We start from the raw sequence: 18,288 nt of genomic DNA on the forward strand, positions 1-18,288 counted from the left end.
TTAGGGGAAATGTTATCCATGGTTTCTGAAATACAACACAAATGTTCATTTCCCTTAAAAACACTGCCTAGAAACAGTAAAATCTGAGAAACTGATCAGGTAGGGTGGTCTAATGTATATTAGGGCTCCACAGTGCATCATTTCAGCATCTTCACACATGCACAACAGTCACATGGCAGGATGTGCAGATGTCTTGTGTAATGTCACATTTAATAATTAAAAACGTTAAAATTCACACTGTTCTCATTTTTCATGACAGATCTGACCAATATTGCTTATTTTACTCCAATCCTGCACACAGACTGCATTATAAATATCATGTTGAATATTAAGACTTCCTTGTATATAATAAATGTTTTAACATTGCAATATAAGCAGCCCTAATATACTATTTTTTCCAGTGATATACATACATACACACACACACACACTTACCTACATATAAATATATATAACTGTTGCATACAAAACCTTCATTTTCCTTCATTTTTACACAAGGAAAAACAATTTCAGTGGAAGTCAGTGTAGCACTGGAGCATTTCTATTGGTCCATTCACCACCAAATCTGGACACAGTATAAAGAAGTAAAAAAACTATCAAATGGACATTCGGGTTTTTGCACCACGGCAAGACGAACAGCAGCTGCCCCACGTAGTTCAGATTGGTCCTTTTTGATTAAATAAAGCTGTTATTATTTATTATTTTTATTATTGCTGAGTATTAATTAATTTAAAGAATTTAAATAGTTTAAGAATTTAATTAGAAATTAAAAAGAGAAATCAGGCTGGTTGGAAATGAAAAACACATTTTCTCCATATTCAGGAATAATAATGATGGACTGTTTGGTTTGAAACATTCCCAACATTTCTGAGAGCTGCTGCTACAGGAGCGAGAACGTCCACGTGTTCGGAAACAGGGGCGGCGCTCCGGCCTGAACCTGCAGATGCAGAAGCAGGTATTTTACATCAAAGAAAATCTCACTCTCTCGGCCGAATGCTTTGGTTAATGCTCAGAACTAACAGACTCTGTGTGTGTGTGTGTGTGTGTGTGTGTGTGTGTAGGCCAGGTGAGTGTCTGCAGACCTCCTTTCTGGGTACCCGTGCAAGTTGAGAAGATCGTGATGCTACAAAAGATACAACCTGGAGCCGAAAGGTGCTGTAACGGCTTCGTTGTTCCTTCACAACCTTCGACAAATACATTTCACCCGTGTAATTATTTATTCAACCTTTTTTTTTTTATTAATTTCTTTATTTTTATTATAGACAATTTACTGTACATATAAATCAGGAAATCAACCAACAATTGTGCAGAATCTCAGGAACGGCCTCAAAACAAGCCGTCTGTCCTCAAATACTAAAATCCTCATTATCTTTTCACAGAGAAGAGAGCTATCAAGTATTCACACAATGTACGACATTCAGCTGATAAACAGGAGGGGGGGGCAGTTCAGATGTTTAATATAAAGGTTTGATCGAATATGAAGAGAAAATAAACAGAAATCTATTTTATATCATTAACATGATTTAACAGACACCGGATCTGCCCAGGGATCTCAACTTCAGGGATATATGAAGGCAAAGTCAGCTATCTTCCAGAACGCACAGAGAGGTCGAGTGCTGTTAGTGTTCAGCCTGTGACAGTTTAAGGTAAAGCTGGAGAACCGGAATTACCAAACTTAAGAGGAAAAGTAAAAATGGAAATAAAAGAATACACACCTTAATCTTAAAGTTTTTCATAAAGTTCATCTGTGATTATCTTTCATCTGTACGGAAAAATATCATGAACACACATTGTGGGTTACGGGAACTAAACAGGCTGAGCATCAAAGAGCCTGAAGTGTTTCTGAGAGCTGATCTGAATCAGGTTTCCTTTACATTTCAAAAGAATAGTCAAGTGTTTCCAACCTAATTGCAACGTAACGCATCTCTAAAGTACGGCTGTTCACCACAGACTGGAACGTCAGCACCTTTTCCTGGGCTTAGCAAAGAACAGACGAGACACAGACTTAAAAAAAGACCCAAAACCCAACAGGGAGGCTGCTGGGCAGTTCCCAGAGTCGGTCAGCAGACGTTTAGGCAAAATATGCACTTCTGTAGAACACGAGGTGCTCATAAATAATCAATATCTGCATTTTCGCTTTATTCATTTCTAATTTCCGACATAATTATGCATGAATAATACACATGCAAAACGCATCAAGTGCCTATTAGCTTCTTTAATTACCCATATGAGCCTCAGCTTGTTTTCTGTTCTTTTCGAATCCCAGTAAAAGCCATCAAAACGACCGTCAGGACGCTGACAAACAGAGATTAGGCTGAGAAAACCTGAAGCGCTCCTTTCAAATGTCAAGCTTTGCAAATGCTACACATGTTCAGAGCTCCTCAGCACCCCCCAGTGGTACAGACTACTGTCACCTCAAACAGGCTGAGAGGCATTGAAAGGCAATACCCTGGATACAAAGGCCTTGCTCCAGAACATACAAAAAAAAAAAGCTTCAAAATATACCCCCCTATAAAACTAGGGGGCGTTAGGAACACAGACAGTCGTCTCACTCACTCATACCTGCAATAAATAGTGGGCCGGGGGTCTCGGGGTTGTGCTGGTCACACTGGAGAAGGCAATCGGTATGTGGTGGTGTGGCGTCAGGGTGGTCAGAGAGCTGGGCTTGTGTTTTAGGCTCAGCCTGGTGAAACATGTAACGCACACGTAATACAGGCCTCAGTTCTGGCAAGCTGTGCCTAGCCTAAGACGACAGCAGTGACCTGAGCCAGGACTCAGATCTCTGTAATGCAATATTTCCCAGTTGTAATTTCTAATTTCAGCATGTAAGATTAGATCTACAGATCTCTGAAGAGTAATTTGAATTTATTACTAAAACTAAATGAATATCGTCGCTGTCGGACAAAAACCTTGAACCTCACAAATGGCAGCTTCACAGAAGAAGAAAAAAAGCTTGTTAACTTTTAATGGAAGTCAATGTAGAAATATTTTATTATTATATTTTATATATAAGTCATGTAAGAGCATTTCTATTGGTCAATTTTGGTCAAATTCACATTATGTCAAAAATGTTGTCCGACAGCATCTGTTTTTTTTTTTTTAATTACCAGTAGATTTTAAATTATTATTTTTTTAAATTTAAAATTAAATTTAATTCCAGAAATTTACTGTAATTCTGACAAACTAGAATTTTTACTAGTCAGACTTTCAGAGCAGATTTCTGGATTTACAGTTTCTACTGGTAAAAAAAAATAATTGTAGATATCTTGAAGATGCTGTTTTACTAGTAAAAATCAATAGAAAAAGTAATAACAGATTTTAGAAATTAATCACATGCACATTAATGGTATAACTAAACATATGACTACTCAGAATTACATTAGGAATATGCAGATGTTTTAATATCAGGTCTGTAGAGCTGATATTACCAGTAAACATGTCTTACTTAATATCAGAATTTCTACCAGGAGAAATAAACAGCATTAGAGAGATCCTGAGTTAAGACTTGTTCTGCTGGTGGTCTTTCAGGTCTAAGACGGCGGGCCATATTTACTGGGGACGTTTCTCAGACTTTAAAGGAACTGTGAAGGTCTAATCTACCTGCTGCGTAGTGCCTATTAGTGTCTGTCCATTACAAATGGCTACAATTACAATTGGGCTGGTTCGCTTAAGCCATTGGGAAGGTCATTCAGCCAGTAGGTATGAGCACTGGCTTCAGCATCTGTCCACTGGCTTCTATTGGTGTAGTGAGTTAAAAAATGAGCATTCCTTTAAAGACCTCGAACGTCAGAAGTGACCAACGAAAGTGCTGCAAGGCCTGGGGTTACGTAAACTGGGGGCAGGCTGCTCTTGAATGTGGTTCTAAACCCATTCAAGAACATTATATTTGCTACAAGAAGGAACGCCCCGACCCCTCAGAGCGCACGTTTGTCTACCCTTAGGTGTCCAGCACACCTTTACAGCAGTGGGTCTCAACACCCCCGCCCCCCCCCAAGGATAGAGAACAAATGAAGACCAACTAGGGGTCGGTAAGAACCACTGTGTTATAGCGTGGTGCCCACCTCAATGAACTCGGCAGACCCTCACACAGCGAGCTCAGCACTGGCGCAGTTTCCAGATGCATTATGATCTACATCAGTGGCTGGAAAACTGCTCGGGGGGATCACAAGGTTATAGCGGTCCCTTACAACGGAGAGCACTTTATAAACGTAACGTCTAATTAGAATTAAAACAGCAAGCTGGAGTAAAATGGTTTGGTGGTAAATCAGGGCTTAATGATGGTGAATCAGGTGAGCTGCTGCTGCTGCTGCTGCTGCTGGAGTTTAACACATCCTCCACGCTGTGCTGGCTGGACTGGGGGGCGTCCAGCAGAAACCTGGAGGAACCGAGCTCTGTTCTTCAGACTAGCTCACAAGATCTCACCTACTCTGAGGGGCCTAGAACCTCTGTACAGCACTGTGTATTGGGTTTGAGCTCTGTGTAATAAAATGGGTTAAAAAGCACTGATCTAGAACAGTGGTCGAGATTCAGACTGGACAATCCCCAAGTGCTTCTCTGCTCACCTGTGTGCCAGACTGCCAAGGCATGGGGGGACCTTGCACCACATACACACAAACACACACACACACATACACACACAGTGCTGCATCGTGGCATTGTATCCAGTGTGTGTATATACATATAATCTCCCATAAGGCGTTTGTTCCTGCCTGTCCATCCCCTGGCTGGGAAAAGGTCAGCGGCTCACTCCTGGCCGAAGCCCTCTGTCTCCTCGATGGCGAACAGCAGCTTCTCCTTCAGCTGCTCGTAGCTTTTATAGGGCGGCAGGTCCAGCCGGTTGAAACTGCAGTCAGGAGAAAGGAGAGCAGTGATGTGAGGTACAGTCCGACATGCACAGGTCGGGCCGGGTGTCACTAATACATTCAGTTGTACCCATTGCTGACATAGATGTGCAAATGCACATGCAGTTTGGCTTGTAATTTTATATAGAAGATCTTTCACAATCCATTATAACCTGTAATTCACGCCCCACAGAGTGCTACAGGCCTTACCCGGGTGCACTGGGAGCAGGGAGCTGAGTGCCTCTGCTATTAGTGGATTAGATTATGTGGATGTGAATGGGCGGCCTGAGTGAGACAGTGGGAATCGAAGGCGTTGGAGGTGAGACTGAATGCACTCACCAGGTGTGGCTCCTGGGCAGCCAGTTCTCCTTTCCAGTTTTCTCAACGCAGAACTTCTGTGGGCCATTGCTCCCTATAAAGACACGCACAGCTGTAGTTTCCTGTGGTGTATATTATAAAGTAGAGTACTACACACTACAAACGAGCCGTACATAGATAGACATACAGACGTACATAAGAATGAAGAATGAAGGTAGGTTGTAGGACGGTCTCTAGGTGCGATACCTATACCACTATAAAAGGTTCCCCAGTCTGCACTCTCAACGGAAGAGGAGCAGCAGGTATGGTAGTACAGTGCGGTGTCTTACCCATGAGGTCGGCGAAACCTCCCACGGGCAGACGACACGTCCCAGTGACGAACTGCAGCAGACGCATGCGCTTCTCGTTGTCCATCTCCTTGACCAACTACAGCACATGCAGAAAGAAGCAGGTAGAGGTTAGTGTATGTGCTAATGGGGGGGGGTTAACCCTTTCAGGTCTGTTCTCTTTTACACTACTCACACTCACGGTTATTTGTTTACTTCTGTCGTCTTAAAATGATCTCTGAGCCTTGTTTTTGAGAGCTGATATTGAGTATCAAAATAATTTGAGTAAATGATCAATCTGTCAAGTGTCATGTTTCTTTTTGGCCTATTTATCTATCTGTCTGTCCTCCTTCCTTTTCCAGACCATATAGGAGCACAGTGTAGTTTTATCGTTCCAGACTGCATTCATCTGTTCCTCTGCAGACTCCGTTATCAGCCTCCTCCTCTCACCCTGTTTGTTCTTCAATGCTCAGGACCCCACAGGACTGACCACCACAGAGCAAGTAGGTAGTGTTTGGGTGGTAGGTCAGCATTCTCAGCACTGTGGTGACACTGACTGACATGCTGCTGGTGGTGGTGGCGAGTGTGTTAGTAGTGTGTGTTGGGCTGGTGGTACAAGTGGATCGGACGCAGCAGTGCTGCTGGAGTGTTTAAACCCTGTGTCTGTCTGTCCACTCTCTATTAGACACTCGTCCTACCTAATTGGTCCACCTTGTAGATGTAAAATCAGAGACTTTGGTCATCCTCTAGACCTTCATCAGTGCCTACAGGACGCTGCCCACAGGCTGAATATTTCTGGTTGGTGGACCTTTGGAGTGTTCAAGCACTCCAGCAGCACTGCTGTATCTGATCCACTCGTACCACCAGCGCAACACACACTACTAACACACTCTCCACCACCATGTCAGTCGGTGTCACTGCAGTGCTGAGAATGCTGACCCATCACCCACATACTATAGCCTGCTCTGTGGTGGTCAGTTCTGTGGGGTCCTGAGCATTGAAGAACCAACAGGGTGAAAGGAGGAGGCTAATAACGGAGTCTGCAGAGAAATAGCTGGATACAGCCTGGGATTACAGAACTAGAAGTAGAAGTAGAGCTGGAAAAATAAGCGTGGCGTGGTAACATACCTGCCAGAACCAGACGATCTGCTTGCTGCCCCGAGCGTAGTGTCTGTAGATCGTGTTTCTCTGCCAGTCGGCCAGGTCAATCTCCTGCATTCCACACAGCAACACCTACAGCAGAACACGGAGAGCCTGGATCAAATGGCCGCTTATAACAGAGCTGAGAAGCTGCACGTGTCCCCCTGAATGAGTGTGCTACTCAAACTGCTGCGTACATCTTTGTCCCAAGGCTAATTACGTGTACTGACCAACTCTTTAAGAGTGCCCACACTTATTCTCTCCAAACACCGTCTGCACCGTCATTAATCATCACACACACACGAAGCTGCACCCACTGACTCATAGAGCAGAGTGGGGAGAGACTGTAGAGTTCTACAAAGGCCACTGATCAGCCTGTTCTACGGTGGAGTACCTCAAGCTCTTTGGCATCGAAATACTGCAGGTACTGCTGAGGTAGGACCTCGTTGAAGCCCTCAAAGAAGGCCTGCGTCTGCTCCTCCACCCCACGAGACAGCCTCCACTCAGCCACCAGTCTGCAGAGGAGACACACAAAAGAACTGAACAGCTGAAGCCTCTCTATTCACATACAGTCACTCGGGGGATTAGTAATAGTGACAATAGTGACACACCATATGTCCATAAGTTTGTGGACACCCCTTCTAATAAATGCATTCTTCTGCTACTTAAGCTGCACCCATTGCTGACACAGATGTGCAAATGCGCGCACACACACAGCTAAGTCTAGTACCTGCAGAGATGTACAGCCAATAGAATAGGACTCTCTAGAGCAGATTCACATGAATCTATGGGCACCATACCACCCAATGCCAGGCATGGACTAGAGGGGTTTCAAGGTATTGTCACTATGATCAGAGGATTGCTGGTTCGAATCCCGGTCATGCTGCTAGCCACCGGCAGCAGAGGTCCAGAGAGAGCGCAATAGGCCTTGCTCTCCCCCCACATCACTTCGCTGCAGTGCTGGCAGTCACTGGCGTCTGCGGGATGGTGCGTTGGAGCCAGGTATGCTTTACTTCCCTCCAGGCCTAAAAATGAGCGCCTTGACTGTGCACGCAGTAGGAGGAAGAGGAGGCATGCGCTAGTCCCCGCTCACTGGTGTTGGGGATATTACGTGTGAGTTGGGAAATTGCTGTTCCAATTGTTCACGATACCCATCATATCTCCAGGTTTCTGGCAACGCACAGTCCTTGTGTGTGCACATGGACTTACCTGATATACTCCTCTTTGTTCTCCTCTGTGACCTGAATGTCACCTCCTTCTGGTTTCAGCTCGTGAGTGGTGATCTCCCCCAGAATCTCCTTATCCACAGAGAAGAACATCTCTAGACCACACTCCTCTATGTTATTTTCTCTGTGTGAACACACACACACACACACATATGAGCACACACAGACACACACACACACACACACACACACACACACACAATCATCAACAATGAATCTATCTACCGGGCACTGTTAGTGTGTTCAAGGTCAGCTTATCCGCTATAGCTAACGTGTGGTTGCTCGCGACCTGTTGTGGGCGTGTGACGCTTTAACTGCTCTCAGGCCAAAGCAGTGGAACTCACTTGATCCAGATGAGAGAGTTGTAGAACTCCGGGTCGATGGACTCCAGATCTTTAAGTGCCAATGGTTTGTTGAGGATGCGCTTATAGAAAGGCAGCGAGAAGCCAGTGTCAATGAACTTCCCGTGGAACAAGGCCTGAGGACATAGGAGAAGATACAGGAGAAATGAAAAAAGGATCAAACAGCATTTGTGACTAAAGAGCTCAGACAATGACCACATTACACCTACAGGAGCATTAATACCATAGGCATTAATATGGAGTTGGCCCCACTTTTGGACCCAGCTCTAACAGCAGGTTTGGAGCTCTGCTGTTCTTTCATTACAGAATAGAGCATATTATTCATCTATTCATCATTAAACCTTATGAAATCCTCCTAAGCCCAGCAGTCCAATAAAGTCATGGAATGACAAAGTGCATGGAGTGAATGAGAGTTACCATAGCAATGAAGCGTCCAATGAATCGGAAGTATTTGAGATGGTCTGGGTTGATGTAGGAGGCTGGATTAATCTGCAGGCAGTAGTTATCCTTTCCAGCGTACTCAAACAGGCAGTACATGGGGTTTAGCACCTCATGGGACAGCAGGAAGAACCACTCTCTAATGGACACAGACATGCTCAGTTCAATAGATCACACTTTACAAACTAAAAGCACAGTGTGAAGCATCTGATAGCTGGAACAGCTCAATAATAAAAACGCAAATATAAATTTAATAAAGTATGCCTTAATTTTTTGGGGGGAAAGTACTGTAAAAGTAGTGGATTTACTGCCTATGTTTATTCTTGTGCAAATCAGTCAAATTTGTGTATTCATTTGTGTTTTTAATTGATTGAAAAAAAAGATCAGTGTCACCTACAGAGGGCAGCTGTGGGTAATACACTCACATTCTTGTTGCAGGTCTACAGTTTCCGGCTTATCATGTAATACTAAATTGTTTAACCTTAGGCTAGGTTATTGAATCCTAGGTTAAATGTTGTATCATTAATTATAATGAAAAAATACTGTACTTGTGGAGTCCCACAGGGGTCTATGAAACTGACTAACTCTTAATTATGACAGTACTAAAATTACAAGGGTGAAAAACTGAAGAGTGGGCCTGTGTACAGGGTTTTACAAGGACTTACTGATTTGTGGTGTTTATGCATTTATAATAATCATTATGAAATATATGGCTGTGAGTGTGTGTGTGTGTGTGTGTGTGTGTGTGTGAGAGAGAGAGAGAGAGAGAGAGAGAGAGAAACAGGGCTAAATAATCGAAGAGGAGGCGTTTCACTCTTTCTTATGGAGGGGTTACCTTGCTACACCACCATAGTCGAGTCCCTCCTCCCCGGGGAAGATGATCCACAATCTTCGACGAAGGTCTTGGGCGTTGAAGCTCATTATCTGTTTAAAAAAAGCAGAAAATAATGATTTTATTCTGTCAATATAACCACACAGACCAGTCAACTCAAACACGTAGCTGAAATTACAAATACAGATAGCACACAATATTAGGAACGTCCTACAATCAGATGCTCTGATGCTCACTTCATCTTCAGCATACACTCCTTATTAACCGGCTCACGCTTACAATTAAACAACATTTACATTTACATTTATGGCATTTAGCAGACGCTCTTATCCAGAGCGACTTACAAGGTTACTCGTATTACAGAGGTGGGCCAATGTAGTGTTAGGAGTCTTGCCCAGGGACTCTTATTGGTGTAGCGCAGCATAGTCACCCAGACCAGGAATCGAACCCTGGTCTCCCACATGGTGTTGTTGTAACGCAATGGTAGGTGGTGGTGTTATCTATTGCGCCACACCAACCACTATACAACAAGCTCATCATTATCTTAGCAGGTTAATGTGATCGAAGTCAAGTCCAGAAAGACCAGGTTTTAAGTTTAGACTTGGGAACGGGAGTCACACTGATCAGTAATCCAGTTAAAAGCCAGCTGGATGTTGATCTTTGAGCTCACCTGCTGGAAGGAGTCCTCGAACAGCGTTTTACGACTCACATTGATCTTGATGTGCTGTGGCAAAGCTAATTGCTATGAGAGAAAAAACAGCCTTAAATTTAAGATAAAAAAAAGCATTTAAAGAATTTGAAGTGAAGAAAAATGTCTAACAGGACACAAGAGGAGGTAAACTCACGACTCTGCTCGTAATGGTCAGAGAAACAACATAAAAGGAGGGGTCACACACCTGACACCAGAACCTGAAGTACTGCACTTTGGCTTTGAAGTCTCGCACGTATGTGATCTGAGGGCCGTTTTCACTGAGAAAAGGAACAAGAGGGGGAAAAAAGGATGTTATAGTCCTGCAGGATTAGACCCACATATCTCAATGCTTCCCAAACCCCACCTAACCCCTAGCACAGGCTTCCCTGGCTACATCACAGCTGTTATGGCATGTCATGGCTTATTTAGGGAGCCTTCAGAGGTTTAAAAGTCTCAACGTGACGACGTGTTTCCAGTTTCCCTGAAACTACAGACCATCTGAACGGATCCGGGCGCTCAAAAACAAACAGTCCATCCAGTGTGAGTGGACTAATTCTTTGCCGCTGACTCATAAAAAGACAAAGGCAAACATCTCCACCCCTCCGAAAACCTCCACAAACCGGTTCTTCTTGCTATGTGAGTGATGACACTGGAGAAGCAGTATCTGTTTGATGGAATTGCTTTTACTGTACACAGGGACAGTGCACATAACCTGAGTCGACGGAAAGTAATAACCGAGCCTAATGTGTGCGAGTTTGTGTCTCTCTCTTGGGGCTAAATGCATTCCAGGATAAACGTTGGGATGACTCAGCTGGAGTAAATGACAACAGCAGCACAAACTGGCAATAGGCAGAACATTTCTGAGAGAATGTCTGCCAGTGACGCTGCTGCTGGTCTAAACTGTAGGCTCGCGCCAACACCTATCTCTCCTTATCTCTCACTCTCATTCTATAAACAGAGAGAAACCACAACATATAATCTAGGGTCTTCAGGCTCTACAACAGGGACAAGAGAGAGAGAAACACAGCCTCTCCTGAAGAGATTAAGACCGAAATTTAAGACGATCAGTTGGTCAATATTACATAAACCCAAGCTCCATCCTAAGAGCCAAGGTCTCGCATCTCTCCTGGGAGTCGACCCTGGATCTGAGCAAGCGGGTCTCCATCTACCCCAAGTGCACTACACTACACCTCCCACCTGCTAGGCATACCTATCCCACTAACAACCAGCAGAGGCCACCCAGAGTCGTAACCAGCATTAGGTTTATATATATATATATATATATATATATATAGCTCCAAGTGTGTGTAAAAGCATTGTTGGGACTCACAGTGATGACTTTCCTGTTCGCGGGTCGATATAGGTGGTGGTCTTCCTGTTGTGATCCACAAAGTATGGGATCCCATCCACAGTGAACCTCATCTCCCAGCCCTCCGGCAACGGCTTCTCATTCATCAGCCTGCAGGGCGGCAAAAAAATTAATTACTTAATTAATTAATTAATTTAGGCACACTATGTAATCAGTACACTATAGACTAAACTCCATGTCAAAGTTAATTCATTTTTAGCGAACATGATGTGCATAAAACAGGATTAGATCATTTACATTTGCTCCACTTATATAATTAAATATAAACATCTGACCCTTGAGTGCGAGGATCCTCCCACTGTGTGCAGCGAGTAGGGTGGTGCACAAAATACACTCTGCCGTTGGCGTCTGTTCTCTTCTCTGGGATATTGGGCAAGAATGGAAAGGAGAGAACAAAGGAGGGGTAAAGGGAAAAGGACAGAAAATCGTGAATAAGAGACCATCATTCACAGCTTATCCTTACAGCAACCGCTTAAACTTAGACTCTAAGATTAGAGCATTAAGTTTTAGGATTTAGGATGTGTTTTATTTATAAATACCCCATCCATGTGGCAGTGGGCCCAGCGGGTCAAACTCCTTATTCTGAGTGGGAGCAGCTTGTTGCTCCTGTAATTTCAAAGCAAACAAACAGAATCAAATTACTACAGTTTCTAATGCACTTCTAACGTCTGTGAGGCGTGTAGTGAAGCATTAGCGTGTGGGAGGGTGTGTCTACATCAGGGGTGGGGAACTCTGGCCCTGCAGGGCTTGATACCTGCACAGTTTGGTGCTTGTCCTGCTTAAGCACACCTGACTGAACTCACCTCACTTTAATCGGTGTGTTTAAAGTAGAGCAGGTAAAACCAGCAAACTCTGCTAGACTCTGGGCTTTGGATCCCCTGGTTTACATTAAAGGATCCAAATTACATGAACACTTTTATCCAGAGTGACTTACATTTGAATCTGTCTACCATTAATGATTCAGTATCTATTACCAAAAATATTCAGTATATATTATGAATGATTTAGTACCTATTACAAATGATTCAGTATCAACTATAAATGATTCAGTATCGATTATAAATGTTTCAATATCTATTATAAATGATTCAGTATCTATTATAAATGATTCAGTATCTTTTACAAAAGATTCAGTATTTCTTACAAAAGATTCAGTATCTATTATAAATGATTCAGTATCTTTTACAAAAGATTCAGTATCTATTATAAATGATTCAGTATCTTTTACAAAAGATTCAGTATTTCTTACAAAAGATTCAGTATATATTATAAATGATTCAGTATCTTTTACAAAAGATTCAGTATATATTATAAATTATTCAGCATATATTATAAATGATTCAGTATCTTTTACAAAAGATTCAGTATTTCTTACAAAAGATTCAGTATATATTATAAATGATTCAGTAACTATTACAAAAATATCAGTAACTCCAATTAATGATTGAGTAACTACAATGAATAATTCAGTAACTCTAATTAATGATTCAGTATCAATTATAAATGATTTAGTATCTACTATAAATGATTCCGTATCAATTATAAATGATTTAGTATCTACTATAAATGATTCAGTAACTCCAATAAATGATTTAGTATCTACTAAAAATGATTCCGTATCTATTATAAATGATTTAGTATCTACAGTACTATAAATGATTCAGTATCAATTACTATTCACTAATTAATCAATTACTAAGTGATAACTAATGCTCAATAAACAGGAAACTGACATGTCGATCATAGATAATCAATGAGTTATTAAAAGCATAGCTGATCATTATTTGCAACCCTTGTGATGCTTTTGTATGTGAGATGGTGTGTGTGTGTGTGTGTGTGTGTGTGTGTGTGTGTGTGTGTGTCAGGCGGTTCTCACCCCAACAATAAAGCGGCGGTTGAATTGGTGCATGGCCCCCTCCAGCTGACTGCGCTGGTGCTGCCACTGCTCGTAGTTGCGCACCGTCTCCACGGTGGGCCGCTGCCATGTGGTGGTTCTGGTCATGTGATCCACAAAGTAAACCCGCCCCAGAGGGTCCACTCTTCGCTCCCAGCTAGAAACAGATGCACAGACAGCAGGCATGACGGTTACGAGGCTAGTTAGGGGTGCACAACTCTGACGTGAAGGAACACGGACACTGAACTCACTGAACTCCAGGGCGTCTTAAAAATAAGACTCTCTCTAAACCAACGGGACATAAAGAGCCAAACCCAGAGAAGAGCTGGTGCAGGTCTTTATTCAGACAATTTTTATAATAATAATAATCATTTAATACATAATTTCTTTAGGCTGGATACAATTATCTAATTATCAAATAAATAAAAATAACAATCTTTTTGTGTGAGGCGGTGTTATCTACCTGCACCCTCCCATGAGGCTTTGTGAGGTTCAGTCCACATGGACCAGATGGGGAGAGCATTTAACACACACACACACACACACACACACACACACACACCTCAAACAATCACTCCTGCTTATAATAATAATAATAATAAAAATAATAACAATGATCATAATAAAAAACTAGGGACGTCCAATGGCGTGTGTGCAGTGAGATTTACCCTGCAGGCAGAGGCTCTGGTCTTTCCCACGTTGTCCTCTTCTCCACATGGTCCACAAAATACATTCGGCCATTCTGGTCGACTCGCTGTTCCCACCTGGACACACACAGTCATACATATTCCAGTTAATACGACCCAGTCCAGCCCCAGCTGTTAACTACAAGCAGCTATTACCTACACACCGCAGCCATTCATCAATGCTGTCTGGACGCCTGGGACCTATATTCATGAAGCGTCTCGGAGCGGGAGTGCTAATTTAGGATCAGAGTCCTCTCTCATTTACGCTGACCTTACTGACAGTAACCGACCCGAGACCTGCCCACAGCGTAGAGCTTTCCCTGCTCCAGCCTATTCATCTCTTAACCCAAGCCTTTCATTACCTAAACCATGTGTGGAACTGTGAGAGAGGCTGGTTTACACCATGTGTCCAAAGGTTTGTGGACACCCAATCTAATGAATGCATTCTTCAGCTACTTGAAGCTGCACCCATTGCTGACACACATGTGCAAATACAGACAAACAGCTTGTCCAGTCCCTGTAGAGAAGTACTGCCAACAGAATAGGACTTTCTGGAGCAGATAAACATGAACCTAATTCCTAATGCCAGGCGTGGGCTAGAGGGGTATAAAGCCCCCCAGCACTGAGCTGTGGAGCAGTGGAAGAACAGTGGAATTCTCTGGAATTATGGTGGTGCTCCATCCAGTACTTTTGGGAAGTTATTCATCCATGTTTTAGAGGAGGGGGTAATATTTACTCAGGAATTGAGTGAGTGAGTGAGTGTGTGTGTGTGTGTTACCCTGGGGGCAGTGGGCCTGTGGCCATGGGCATCCTGTTGGGTGCAGGGGTGACCGCGAGGGCTGGCCGTGGCGGTTGTTCGAGGCTGACTGCTGGGGTGGAGTCAGGAGCTGTTGCTGCTGTAGTGGCAATAGGGTTCCGCACGGGCGTCTCCGCAAGTGCAGAGTCACTGCCGTCAGGCACCGATCCGTTAGAGGTGCATGCTGGGGGAATCAGAGAGATAATTCAACACAGAAAACCATTGAAACCAATGGCAGAAAACGGCAGCAGCACCCCCTTTCAGAACTCCTATACTGTGGATCTTTCAACGATGTGTATGTTGTATATGGTGCAGCGATGGCTCAGCGGTTAGAGCTCCAGAGGTCTGTTCATCCAGTCGTATTTACACAGTGTCCAGAAGCAGCTAGAGGGTTCGAACCATGGGGGAAACTAAAAACGGACGAAATGGAGATCCATGTTTTTCATTGGACAGCAGCGATATGCTAGTTGTACAGAAAGAAATTAGGATTTGTTTTATTGATCTGTAAACTAACTGGCACTGCTGCCTGAGAAACACATTGAACCCCTTCATATCACACCTTCAATTGTCTTAGGGTCCAGTCAGACGCCCTGTTTCATATATATGTGCGTATGTGAGCGCAGGTGATGCAAGAATGCGAACGCCTCATGACATTTCATAAGGCAACGCAACTGCAAGCTGCCGTCTAAGCGTCGCCACAAGGGGCGCTATGGCGACTGCCAAGTTGTCTTGTACTGCTGGTGTGCTCTCCTATAGTCCTCCTGAGTGCATTTGCGGAGTGTTGGCATTTGGGTTTGCGTATCTGCGTTGAGCCCTAACTGCATAGCTTACAGATGAGTGTAATAGAGTAATGAATAGTAGTTACTGAATAGTACTGAATACCTAATATAAAAGAATAATAAATAAATAAATATATATTTTTGAGTTTAAGAGCAATTAAAGTGTAAAGGAGGGTTGGCCTAAGGTTTAAGGCTTAAGGTTTCTTAAGCCAGGTGTGCACTGCTATTCCAGCCTGTTTTTAAGCCTGATTGATCATCGCAGACTAAACTTCAGAATCCAATCTCATTTATTATCATTTCTATTTTTAGAAATAATAATAATATTTTTATTATATTGAAGTGTAAGTCAGCATCATGATGTTCAGATCCTGACCTGGAGAAGAGAGTGGTCTGCGTGGAGTAGGTGGTGGGGGTCTAGATGGTCTTGGAGGCCTCAGGGGTCGCGAGCCCCTCACTGACGCAGAGGGAGACCCTGTCCCATTCACAGCTCGCCCATTAGGGGCAGAGAGTCGCTCTTGAGCGTCCGTCACCGTCGGAGATCCCTCCCTGCTCCTCCTGAGAAACACACACACACACACACACGCACTGAGCCAATGCACTTAGACCACTCCAGCTGAATGGTTCACACACTGTAGCTCCCAGCTCCACCTACCTGACAGTGACATCCTCGTTGTGCTGCGGGGTGTCTCCATTCGACAAATCTAAACCGTAAGGAAGAACACAAGGGTACTTTTAGGATAGCGTTGTTAATCAGACTGTGTTTATAACCAGCATGACTTTTAGACCAGTACGCCAGCAGCCTTCTAAAATGTCACACCTATTTTGCCCTAAAATCTAACAGTGTATCATGTCAGCTGGACTACACACAGCCCAAGAGTGAATGTTGTGTGTTTGTGTGTGTGAGAGAGAATATGAAGATATTTAAGAGAGATAGAGGATGAGACTCACTCTGATTATTGGCTTCAGCAGAGGCAAACATGTCCGGGTCGACCTGCATGCCGTCCAGACACACAGACAGGTCCCCCACAATGTCCGTCTGGTCTCTGTCTGCACACAGCGGCAGCATCTGCGCCACCTCAGAGACTGCAGAGGACACAAGAGGAGGGAAAACAGAGAAAGCAGAGCCTTAGAACATCAGCAATGACACTGTGCAACATACTTACACTCAGAACACTCAGATTTAGCAGACTGGAGTGGTGGAGCACTGTTCTACTGTGCAGCGGCGCCTTTAAGGAAGACTCCTCACCAAGTTATTTGTTGAGTCTTGTGATCCAACAATGATCATCCAACATTGATATGCGACCTGGTGGCTGAACGCAATCAAATCTCTCTAGCAAAACCCCTCCTGGAGGACTAAAGCTGCATCCGCAGCAAAAATGAAGTCAATTGTGCCATTAGTACTTTTGTTTCAGGAGAAACTCCGGACGAGGAGGTGTCCGTAAACTTTTGACAACATAGTGTATGTCATTAAGTGAGCTTTATAAATGTATTGTATGTGTATTACTATGATCTACTCGTAACCTTCATAAGGCTTTATATCCATCTAGAGAAAATGTACCTACAGCTATTAGCTATAGCTATGTCTTTACTGAAGCTACAGAGCAAACAGGGCAGAGGTAATAAAAGGTTGGAACGTGTTCAAACAGCACTTATCGCTCTCCCAGCCGAGACAGATCACGGAAATGAGGTAGAACAGGTCTCTCCAGCAGACAGAAAGGTGACGAAAGCTGCCCATGATCCAAACATGAGCAGCAAACGAGGAAGCTATGTTGTTTTCACCTGGCTGACCCGCCCTACTGTCTCTCGCAATCAGGGACTCTGAGGAGGCCACAAAGAAACATCTGAACAGGGATGGGTATTAGAGCCTATCAGCATCAGATCCTAGAGGATATGAACATGGGTAGAGCTGTAGCATTTATGGCAGCTAGAGCAGAGATTTCCAATATGGGAGGGGAAAAAAACCCACTGAAAGAGGCCATTCACATCCTGATAAGTGTGATCTTGTTGGAGCTGGTCCTAGACAGAGCGTTGCTACCCATACACAAACCCTGGCAGGAGAGCAGAGTCTCAGCGTTAGCATTGAAAACCAGTATCAGGAGGTGACAAAGCCCGATACACAACAATCAGCCATAACATTAATACCCCCCGCATAATATTAAGTAGGTCGCCCTTGCATCGTCACAACAGATCTGACCATCCAAGGCATGGACTCTACTCTACAAAGTCACTGAAGGCGTCCTGGGCTATCTGGTACCGAGACTAACGTTAGCAGCAGATCCTGTAAGTTGTAAGGTGGAGCCTCCATGAGCCTCCATCAATGAGCCTTGGACGCCCATGAGCTGATTTTCGTACAGCTGGGTTAGGGTGTTATCGGCCCGACCTCAGTCGCAGCTCACAGTAGAGTAGTCCTCTCATCTCGTCTATGCTATCCAGACCATACCAGCATATACAAAGACCCAACAGCTTAACAAATGTCCCTTGGTATGCAGCTTTACAGACATCTGGGTCCAAGCCTAAGCCTCTTCTGAGCAAGCCAATGGCGACAATGGCAGGAAAACCTCCCTTAGGTCAGGAGGAAGAAGCATTGAGA

At 43.8% G+C, this 18,288-nt stretch overlaps 1 protein-coding gene across 3 annotated transcripts in view; it reads right to left on the bottom strand.

Annotated features, from left to right (window-relative positions):
• Positions 1–1,226: 1,226 nt before the first annotated feature.
• itchb (itchy E3 ubiquitin protein ligase b) overlaps positions 1,227–18,288 on the bottom strand; it is a 28,468-nt gene continuing 11,406 nt past the window's right edge. For 2 of the 3 annotated variants that reach the window (XM_072696310.1, XM_072696311.1), the window contains 20 exons: positions 16,647–16,781; positions 16,351–16,399; positions 16,072–16,253; positions 14,902–15,103; positions 14,106–14,201; positions 13,420–13,594; positions 12,083–12,149; positions 11,819–11,903; positions 11,505–11,633; positions 10,380–10,452; positions 10,154–10,225; positions 9,487–9,575; positions 8,631–8,790; positions 8,196–8,329; positions 7,835–7,975; positions 7,020–7,140; positions 6,614–6,718; positions 5,489–5,585; positions 5,181–5,253; positions 1,227–4,843 (listed from right to left, as the gene is read on the bottom strand). In XM_072696310.1, coding sequence (XP_072552411.1) covers positions 4,744–4,843; positions 5,181–5,253; positions 5,489–5,585; positions 6,614–6,718; positions 7,020–7,140; positions 7,835–7,975; positions 8,196–8,329; positions 8,631–8,790; positions 9,487–9,575; positions 10,154–10,225; positions 10,380–10,452; positions 11,505–11,633; positions 11,819–11,903; positions 12,083–12,149; positions 13,420–13,594; positions 14,106–14,201; positions 14,902–15,103; positions 16,072–16,253; positions 16,351–16,399; positions 16,647–16,781 — 2,285 coding nt within the window. In that variant the 3' untranslated portion in view covers positions 1,227–4,743. The other variant, XM_072696312.1, reaches the window with a different exon arrangement.

The sequence above is a fragment of the Salminus brasiliensis genome, chromosome 14 (assembly GCF_030463535.1).
Source record: "Salminus brasiliensis chromosome 14, fSalBra1.hap2, whole genome shotgun sequence".
Taxonomy (NCBI): domain Eukaryota; kingdom Metazoa; phylum Chordata; class Actinopteri; order Characiformes; family Bryconidae; genus Salminus; species Salminus brasiliensis.